At 41.2% G+C, this 10,904-nt stretch overlaps 1 protein-coding gene across 1 annotated transcript in view; it reads right to left on the reverse strand.

The window, feature by feature from the left end:
• The window catches only part of MTPAP (mitochondrial poly(A) polymerase), a 28,457-nt gene extending 18,074 nt beyond the window's left edge, over positions 1-10,383 (reverse strand). The window contains exons 1-4 of the mRNA XM_065872469.1: positions 10,230-10,383; positions 5,621-5,793; positions 4,859-5,092; positions 3,580-3,804 (exon numbers count right to left, since the gene is read on the reverse strand). Coding sequence (XP_065728541.1) covers positions 3,580-3,804; positions 4,859-5,092; positions 5,621-5,793; positions 10,230-10,383 — 786 coding nt within the window. The remainder of the gene's footprint in view (positions 1-3,579; positions 3,805-4,858; positions 5,093-5,620; positions 5,794-10,229) is intronic.
• Between the last annotated feature and the right edge of the window lie 521 nt (positions 10,384-10,904).

Raw genomic sequence — 10,904 nt, forward strand, 5'->3', positions numbered from 1 at the left:
GAGTGTAAACCAGGACATACTTTTGGGACAACTTTAGTATTGAAATAGCAAAATTTAAAATACATATCAATAAGATTTTGATTAGCTATTAAAATCCTAGGAAATCACCCCAAAGGAATGCTCATACAGATAAGCTGATTTGCAAAGCTGTTCCCTCATTGCAGCATTATTTGTGTGGTAGATACTTTTTTTAAGAGCTCTGTCTAGCTTAATAAAGCCTCCTACCCCTCTTTGAGAACTCAGTCCCCCTGAAAGGATCAAGGCCCTGACAACACACGTGGACCAGGCAGGGCGGCTGATGTGAGCACTGTAGGGGCACGCCCTCATCCAGCCAGCCGTCTCCACCAGGAACTGCAGCTGAGGTTCCGAGGCAACCACGTGGTTGAAATATAACTCGGAAGCTTCGGGGCAGGCACAGTCTACACCATGAGGATGAAAATGTAAAGAAAATCGAAGTGGGTGGGGAGAGGGGAGTGAAGGGAAGGAGGATATTAAGTAAATCAAATCCGTGGAGCAGAAACAGAACCCTTCGTGGACTCTTGGTTGCTGTCCTTTCCTAAGACTCACCCACATTCCTGACCCTGGGTTCTGGGATGCTTCCTCTACTTCTTTTGTTTGCTTGTTTAAGCTGCTTTGGGTTGGTTTCTGTTATGAACAACCTAAGGATATTACCTAATATAGTTGGCAATAAGGTGGGGAAGAAAGATACCGTCCCCTGTCTAACAAATAAAGCACCGGTTAAGTAAATTACGGTACATTCGTTCAAAAGAACATTCTGCATCCATTGAAAAGGATGCAGTAGACCGAGATGCTGAGACACTATTAAGTGGGGGAGAAAAATCACGTTAAAAGCTGTACAGATTATATTATAATCTCTTCCTAACTGCCCTCAACTCAGGCTGAAGAATAAAACAAGCCCAGAGAACCACAAACCAAGGGGGAGTGCTGGGACACACGGAGCACCAAGAGGTGAGAGGGAGAGGCTCACAACTGCATATACTGCTCAGGAAGCTGCTTTATGGAGGGTGAGTTTGAAAGTGCTCCTGGTTTTTTTAAATCTATTCTTATTTATTTAAAAATAAAAAATAAACAAAAGTGTTCCTGTTTTTCATGTTTCATTTTTAAAATGTTTCTATTAGCAAAGCTATTATAATCTTAAACAAGCATATATTTCAGAGTATATGTTTATAACAACACTGCATAAGTTAAACCTACATACGAAATAATGTTAAATTGTTTAGTGAGACTGGAGCACTGTCTTTTAAAATATCTTTTCCTAACAGCTCTCTATTTCAGAAATCTAAGATCCAACTAAGTTTCCAACTCCTTCCTCTACTTCCAACAGAAAAAAATGTATATATTACTATCTAGCAATCCTCTCAAACACCCCATGAGCTGGCATTATAGCACTATCTCAATTTTATGGCTAGGAAAATCGAGGCACAGAGAAGGTAAATAACTTTCCCAGGGTCATACAGCTGGTAAGTAAAAGAACTATTATTCTGCACTCCCGAGCCCAAGCTTTCACCATTACGACACATTACATTGCACTTTAATTATTTGGCAAGGTCTTTTATTTAATATAAAAATAGCCTAACATAATTTAAGTGTCCCTGCCAGGAATTTAATACAATTTCAAGTACATGTTAGTCTTAATCAGACTGACCTGTTTCACTTTCATGTGTTTCGTATTTCTTGGCCAGTTTCAACTATGTAATTACATGCTGAGCAGATAAAGTATGGCGGGCACTGTGTGGGATGAGAAAATGAACAGACACGGAGCCTGCCCTGCCCACGCTTAGGATACAGTGAGAGACACAGATCAACCACAAACTAAACGTAACACAGAAGGAATCTGGAGACAGAAGTATGAGCTACACTACAAAAACGGAGTGATTAATTTTGACTGGAGCAGAGGAAAAAATCAAGTATGGTTTAAGACGGTGGAGTCAGAACGAGGCCTTGAAACCCATGTAGGAATGGTAGCCAGGAGTGGAAGGGAAGCGCACTCCTCAGTGAAGACACAGGACGACGGTTCAGTGGCCATTCATATCCTAAAAGTGCCCCACAACTGGTAATTAAATGATGTGATTGGAAAACTGGGTGTGTGAAGATAGGGAAAGACAAACGATTACTGAAATCAATTATGAGACAGATCATTTCAATTCTGTGTTAAAACGAAGAACTGTTCGAAGCTTGTGGATGATCCAATCTGTGTTTTAAGATAACTCCAGCAGAGACTGAGGGCTGGAATACCAAGGCATGACACGAGAAGCACGTGGAAAGCAGGAGGCTGCTACCACCATCTAAGTGAGAATTTATAAGGGACCGAGTCACTATAGCTTTGAGTATGTAAATGAAGAGGAAGACCTGAAAGATTAGCTTAGATATCTTTGCTTAGAGGACAGCAAATGTCAGGAAAGCTAAAATGCCACCGATTAACATGTGACACATAGCTAAGAACTTTTATAAAAACTTATAAAGAATATTTACAAGGAGATGAAGATAAAGTTTTGTTTTCAAAATGACAAGTTTGAAGTTTCAACTGGACATCTACACAGAGATGATTACTAGTTTGAAATACATAAGAAAGAACAGTCCTAAAAACCTAAGATTTTACAAAAACACAGAAGCCTTTTCAAATCAAAGTTGTAATGAAATTAAAGCACCTCATATTGTTTGGGATGATGACAGACACACTGATTAAGTTTACTCTGTCAGACACGCATGCTAATAACAACATAAATGGGATATACAATTTCTAAACTCTAACAGGAAGGGAGGAAAGGGCAGACTAAAGAAAGAATCCAACAGGAGGAGGAAAGGAAAGGAATGAAAAGCAGAGAAAAAGCATAGAAAATAGGAAATAAAAAATAAGACAGTAGAAATAAATCCAAAAATTACCAGTAATAATAAATAAAAAGACTCACAGATTGGAGTAAAAGCATAAAATTCAGTGATCTGCTATTTATAATCAAAACGTAACAACATATGTGAAGGCTGGAAATACTGATGCAGGAGGAGAAGGTACGTGAGACAAGTAATGAGCAGCCATCTTAACCAACAAAAAAGAATTTAAAGAAAAGGCATTTAGAGATGATGGACAAAATTTAATGATAAATGAACAACCCAATAGAAAGGTATAATAATCATATACCTATATGTAGCTAGCATAGTCTTTGAATAAAACAAAAATCAAAAGAATTCTGAGAAATGAAGAGAAACAAAAATCATGAGATGTAAAAAGCATTTCACTAACTAGATCACGCAGATGAAAAAATTAGTTAATACACACGTAATCTGAATAACATGGTAAGGAATCCTGGCCCACCCCCAAAAATTCTCAACCCTCAAAAAGAACAACCATTTTATTACATGTTTAAGATATTCACAAAAAAATGATAACATATTAGACCAATACAAAGAAAGACTTTACAATTCCAAAGAATCAGTATCAGACAGACCCTATTCTTTAACCATATTGCTTCTTAAGCTTAGAAATCAAGTTGTAATTTTATTAAATCCAAAGATTTCCTTTATTTTTTCTGACAACTTTGTGATTTAAAGAAATGTAATTACCTTGTGAGTACTAAAATTTTCAATTTCATCTAGATCCAAAAACATGTCCAAATCACATCCTAATTTTCCAAAACTGTTCACTGAAGAGCCAAAGGGTCTGACGGTGCAGTCGGGAAAATACGCAGCGGCTACATCTTCAATAAGAGAGCAGGTGAGATAGCGGAGCTTGGTGTTCTCCTCTGTGAGCTGGAATTCCCTCAGCAGAGTGTTCAGCTGATCATCGACCTAGCTGGCCAGAACAAAAACAAGAGAATATAGAAAATGTTAAGGTCATGTAAAATAATTGTCATTTTACTTCCAGAAATTTGATGGCTCAGGAGGCCTACCTTAAAAATGCGCAGTCTTTTTACATGTAGCCTTAAAAGTGGATTTTACAAATGCCCTTTAAAAAGCACTAAGGAATGAGGACACCAGCAAAAACAAAAGTTGGCTAGAATTAAAACTACTATTTTTCTTAGGCCATGAGTATAAAGTATTGTTTTAGAAAATGCAAACAGTAAAATGCCCCAGTAGAGGAGGTCAAAGCAACCACAAAGCTGGACATTTAAATGAAGTTGGGGGCAGAGAAGAACCAATGTTAAAGGCAAGTAACACCAGAAATAAGCAAGGCTTCGAGGAATGCAGGCCCAAGGTCCCCCAGTTCCTCCGAACAGCAGTCCTGGATGTTCCCTAGAAGGCGGGTGATAGAACGATCACACACTGTGAAGGCGCATGCTGGAGCTGAATATTTAAAATGAAAACCACAGCCTTAAATGCCCACATTTGAAAATAATATTGAAAATAAGTGAACTAAACACTTACCTCAAGAAAAATAAATAACAGAAAGCAGAGGAAATACAAAAGGTTTTTTCTTTAAAAATTAGAAAATCAACCCCCAAAATAGTATTTTGATAACTAAAACCATGAACATGTTCTTGGAAAGGACTAGCTAAACCTTTGACAAGTCTGAGTAAGAAAAACCAAAACTACTATAAACATTACTAGAGCAGAAAAAAAGAGATAAAACCAGAAATAAGACATTTTAAAATTTATAAAAGAATGCCATGTACAGTTATATGCCATGTTGACAAGAGGAAGAAAGCCAGAATAATCCAAAGGCCCAAAACTTTGGAAGAATGTGGTTCCTTCTGAGGATTACAAAGATATGGTGGCAGGGAGTGGGGAAGGATTACTTTTACTTTTCACTCAGTATGAATATCTAATAATAAAAACTTACAATATACAAAACAAGTCAAACACACACACATATCAAGTCGGGGAAGTGTACCTATAAACTTACACTTTCTGCACAACACAGTAATTCAAAAAGCTTCTTGCTTGAAGGAGAAGACTGAGTCCTACATTGAACGCTTGGCTGTTCAGAAGTCTGGTTTAATGGAGTCTTCAACTTTAAATTAAAGTAGCGTGATCTGAATGGAATTGCAGCCTCTGTGCCCAGGCTTGGAGTACGAGTTACATTCTGCAGCGAAGCTACGCTTTCCTTCTGACTAAATTCTACGACAGCATAAAGACCCTATACCAAAAACATAAGAAGAACAGAACACATTTCAAAATTCTATTTTTAACATAGTATTTTAGTTCATATTTCAAAGTAATTATCGTAACAGGCAAAATACTAATTTTTAAAATTTACAATGATACACTTCTAACACGAGCAATGGTTTTAACCATTATAAGCAGATTAAGAAAAGGAACATTATAAAGTGGTATTAGTTAAGAGAAGCTGAAAATAATGCTGAAATAGAAAATTAAAAGGCAAAACAAAGATCTCCCACTGGCTTCTACACCTAAGGTAATGGAAAATTTTAAAGTATTCAAATTATGAAATGATTCAGGTATAATTATGCTTATAATTCTGTGATACTCCTATAAGGATTTCTACTCTCACATCAAAAAAAAATCTCACTGAAGAAATTTAGACAAAGATAGATGCAGGATATCAAAAAGAATCTAACTTTACCATATTGCAGAGGCAACAGAGCAAAAAATAACTTTAAAAAAAAGTATGAATGTTAAGTCAGATTGTTTTTCAAATACTTACAAAGCTTTCATAGAAGAAGTGGTTGTTAATAGATCCATGTTGGGATAAGTACTTGAGAAACTTCTTCTCGCTGATTTTATTTGGGCAGTGGATTAACACAGTCCGCTGGGCCTGTTCTCGTCTCTCTTTTTGCACCTCAGAGAATCTCTTTTTTGGAGTCCTGTCTTCAGAGCCTATGAATGAGACAAAGACATTCCCAACACACACACACGTAAAACTCAAAGCATCTCTCGGTGTGGTATATAAAGATTTTACACCTGACCACAACCAACTTTATCCTCATTTCATTTGCTTTCTTCTCCTTTATAAGGGGGAAGCTATACTATTCCCAGTCTTCCTATTACCATTCTCTTGTGATTACCATTAAACTGTCCACTCTGTTTTGACTGACTATACTCAATGCAGAGCGCTAAAAAGGGAGCACTCCACAAAATTTTAAAAGTAAAACCAATCCCACAAATACACACATACAAAGTCTGTATAAGCTGTAACATTCCAAAGCCTGAAAAAAAATGATTACAAGCCTGAGCGCAACGAGACAATGAGTTTAAAAGTTTAATGTATTAAAGGAAGTTATCAGTTTTCGGGACTTCCCTGGTGGTCCAGTGGGTAAGACTCTGCGCTCGAGATGCAGGGGGTCCGGGTTCGATCCCTCACTGGGGAACCAGATCCCACACGCCACAGCTAAGAAGTCCGCATGCTGCAACTAAAAGATCCCACACACCACAATGAAGATCACACACTGTAACTAAGACCCGGCGCGGCCAAAATTAATTAATATTTAAAAAATAAAATAAGTTATTAGTTTTTCTCTGTGAAGGGTCTTGATCTGGCTCAAACAATTAACAATGAGTTACCAACTGTCATGTGCTACGCATCACAGGGAAACCTGCGGGCCCGAACCTTAGTTGCTGCCCATAAAGAGCTCACACTTTTTACTAAAGAAATAGACAGGTTTTTTTTTTTTCCCCATTAGAAACCATCCAGGGGTTAGGGACTTTACAATCACAGGAAATGAAGGCAAGAGCTGTGATAGGCAAGAAGTAAATAATCCACCGATCACAAAGGAAAGATCAACAAGTGAACTAAACACAAGGAAAAAGAAAATCATTCAAGTTCTAATTCCAAAGAGATTAAGTGTAACCGATGCACAGAAATCAGCAAAAGCTTTCAGCCTCATCTTCTTTCAAAAGGTCACAAAACTGACGGATACTGGCAATACTGCACACACACTGAAGCTTCATTTCAGCAAACCCCAAGACATCCTCACGGACAAGACAGAGGAAGGCAGGCAGTAAGCGCCGGTGGGACCCTCCAGCCTGCTGGGCAGCATCCACCTAGAGGCAGGTCTCCGCAGAGCACTCTTGGCCCTGCCCTACTCCACATTTCTAACAACTGATCAAACATACTGTGCGTCTTCCCTACACTCACTGTAGAGATGCTAACATGCATCTCTTAAATACGCGTCCTCTTCTCCACTCCGGATGCCAATTCTTCAACATCAATCTCTCATTTCAGGCCTGGAACACAGCAGCCGATTGCTAAACTGGTCTCATTCGCTCCAGTCTTGTCCTTCTCAAGCCACTCTCCACACTGCTGCCAAAGTCAGCTTTCTAAGGCAATCGTTTTTAGAGAGTCTTCTTCTTTGACTTCCCTGCCGCGTTCGTGATGAGGTCTGAGCCCCACAGCCCGGCTATGAAGCTGCCGGCATCTCGGCCCCCTCCTCAGCCACATCAACCTCAGCCCCACCTCCTCCACGATGCTCACGTACGCTGCTCTTCACTCGGCTCTTCACTCGGCACCGCCACACACACTCTGAACTCTCCACGTCTTCTCCTCTCTGGCTGGAACGCCCACCTTCTCATTTTCTGCCCTGCAAACTCCCATTCATCCTCCAAACGGTGCTCAGCTCTGTGAAGAGCTGACCCTCCAAGGCAGAATTGCTTCCACCTCTGCACTACCTCACTTCAACATCTATGGAAGATGGTAAGTCACGGTGCTGTGTTTACGTAACAGCGCGGAAGAATGTCTGTCTTCCACGCTGAGGGCAGGGACTACTCTCACTCACTTGGACCTCAGTCTACTGACAGCCCTTCCAAATGGTTCTTCTTTTTCTTATGGTCCAGGCTTTCCTCACCCGCTTTTCCAGCTGGAATTACCACCTCTATCTTCTTGTCTCTGATATCTACTGAGTCTACACTGATGTCCAACTGCTTACTGTAAAAGTCAAGTCAAGCTGTAAACTTTCAGAGAGTAAAAGTATAATCCTCCCCTTGTTCTCTCCAATACCCACTTATTAGGTGTGATATAAACATATACATTTGTATCTCTCCGGAGATAAACATTTTTCACACAATTACTGAAAATGTACTATACATTCTCTTCTGTAACATGCTTTTAAATATTTAATACATTGTTGATATCTTTTTGTGTCAGTAGATATATATTTACCTCATTTATAAAATAACCGCATAAACATTCTTAGGTGTTTATGGTAATTTAATCCATCTTCTGATAAACAGGGAGATGGTTTACCTTTTTCACTATCACAAACAATACTGCAGTATCACTGGTATACAGTGTTTTGCACTATTATGCAGGTATCCCTGCAGCTGGATTACTGGGGAAGAGCAGGACTGCATGCGACAGGGAGACAGAGAAGTCTGATGACAGATGGGGCGACAGGCTTGAACAGGACTGATGGCTCTAACCTTGAACAGCAGTAGGCACGACGGAGTAGACGGGACAAAGTCATGAAGGGGACAAAAAGTTCAGGTAGCGTAAGTACCTTGCGAAAGGCTTGTCAAATCTACAAACAACACAAAGTTGGGAGGAAAAACTAATAAGTGTTAGTATTTTAAGACAGACTCAAATTTGCAACAGTCTTGATAACAGAATCTGAAAAGCATAAGCACAGAACACACTGTCCTGCGTTTAGAATTAAAAACAACATAAAGACACAAGCACATAATGGGGGGGGAGGGGATTCAGCCAGCAGTAGATGGACAGAAGAAGACCAAGTTTGATATGATGAAGGCTCAAAATGAGCCGAGGGAATGTCTTAGCTTCCGGGGTGAGGAAAGGGAGAAGACGGACATAGATATCAAATCCAAACCCAAGGGGTAAGAGCACTTCCTTCCTATTTACTAGTCAGGCCAAACTTTTGGCAATGAGTTCTCACACTGAGTGAAAAACTGAACTGGAGATTTCTCAATTTCCTTCTAATTATAAAAGTATACGCTTCTAAGTGAGTTATATAATCACCTTCTTCTCTTTAAAAATGGAAGAGAAATTCAAATGAGGATTTTGTTACTTGTTATGCCTCACAAGAGTCCCTGGATAGTTAGCCAGTCATATTATCCTAATGATACAAAATGAAACACATTTCCTGAGAAAAACAACAAAGCTCTACTAAGTGAAGCCTTGGAATCAGAAGGGTTTATTCTCACCTTTGCTACTGAATAGCTAAGCATGATCCACTTACCAGCCACCTGTACCAGCCTGTTTCCACAGCTATAAAATGGAGTCATCATAATTCCTTCCAAACCTAGTTCACAGTTTTATATCTCAAAGAGCATATGAAAATACTCTAAAATTTAAACCACGATACACATGTTAAATCACAATAGCTCCTCTGGCAAAAGCCTTACTCACATTTTCAGTCACTTAAGCGTTTTTAACAGAAACAGCTTCTACTAAATACAGTCCAATCAGCATTTCAATGAACTGTGATGGTAAGTGATATTTCCAACGCTGTCAATATGAGTCTCTCATACAGTCTGATGAGGACAGCAACCCTATCATTTACTTTAGGGGAAAATGCCGTACTTGTTTAGCCTTCTTTAGAACTGTTTCCACAAGTAATCTCATACCTTAAAACTACAGCTCCAAGAAATGGTAGAAATCAACACCTTTTATTTAACAGCGGGGCTCGAGGTCTAAATTAACTCAGCGGCAAGTCCCTTGGCTCTCTGCGCCTCTGTCTCCATCTCCAAAATGGAGACCGTGATACAATCCTGCCAGACTGTTTTAAGAATAGTAAATAACATAAACGCAGCTCTTGGATCACAGGAACGGGGACTGGGCTTCTCAACACACCAGCCTATAAACTTAGAACGCCTGCCTGTTCCAGCCCAAGCAAATCTGTTACCAAGCTGACTCTTGGTAGAATCAGAAGAACAAAGCAAACGTCAGTAAATGCAGAGGCACAGCCTCCACTGGAGGGCCAGAGGTCCCGGTTATTCATCAAGGCTTCACTCCGCTCGGCCTCCATCGGCAACTCGCGAGCATCAACCTCAGTTACATCCGCGAACGAAGAAGCGACTGGCTCAACTGTGGCATCACTACCGTAACTGGCAACAGCGTTTCGCCCAACTGTCAGACACTAGCAAACTCTGCTCCTGGCCTGCACTGCGGAGCTCTGAACGACTTCATCACTGGGCACGCAGTCCCCGAAAGAAGGAACGTCCCACACCGCGCCGCCGCCACGCCGCCGGAACCACGGCGGCAGCCCTAGGTTTCCCGAGCGAGGCCGGGACACCGCCGTGCGGTCCCCCCGCCGCTTCCACCGGCCCTGCGCCCGCCCGCGACCCCAGCCCCGGCGCCATACCTGTCTCCGCGCTCCCCGAGGACTGCTCTTCCCTCCCGAGGGCTGCGGCCACCGTTCCTGGGCAACTGAGAAGCCTGCAGAGAGGACGCTGGACTTGACTTCTCCGAGCACGGAGGGGCAAACTGGTCAACAGCCCCAAACCACGAGCCGCCATGGTCAGAGGTGCAAGAGCGCGGACGAAAGGGCGCTGGGCTTCCGCGCATGCGCGCGGAGGAGGTGGGAAAGGATGGGAAGCGATGGGAAGCCTAGAGGGTCAAACTAGGCGAAGGCCGCTCGCTTATACAAGAAAGCGAGTTGCGGCTTGAATGAGGCTTTCGCACGTGTCTGATTTCCCCTCTCCCACGGTTCTCTAAAAGAAGGCTCCCAGGAGAACGAGCAGGCCACCTACTTTTTCAAACTGAGTCATGAAAATAGAACCAGAGGGCAAGGGCGTGAGGAAGGAGCACTGACTTGCGAATCTATGCTTAGAAGATGATAAACGACACTTTTTCTTTACCAAACACTGTTCTAAGTGCTCTACGTGGGTTGACTTTTTTAACGCTTACAACAAGCCTGTGACGTAGGAACTCTTATCTCCATTTATTTATGGGGAGGTTAAGGCATAGAGACGTTGAGTAACGTTCCTAAAGTTCTACAGCCAGGCAGGGGCAGAAATGGAAGTTAAACCTAGGTTTC

Source organism: Phocoena phocoena, chromosome 2 (genome assembly GCF_963924675.1).
Source record: "Phocoena phocoena chromosome 2, mPhoPho1.1, whole genome shotgun sequence".
Lineage (NCBI taxonomy): Eukaryota > Metazoa > Chordata > Mammalia > Artiodactyla > Phocoenidae > Phocoena > Phocoena phocoena.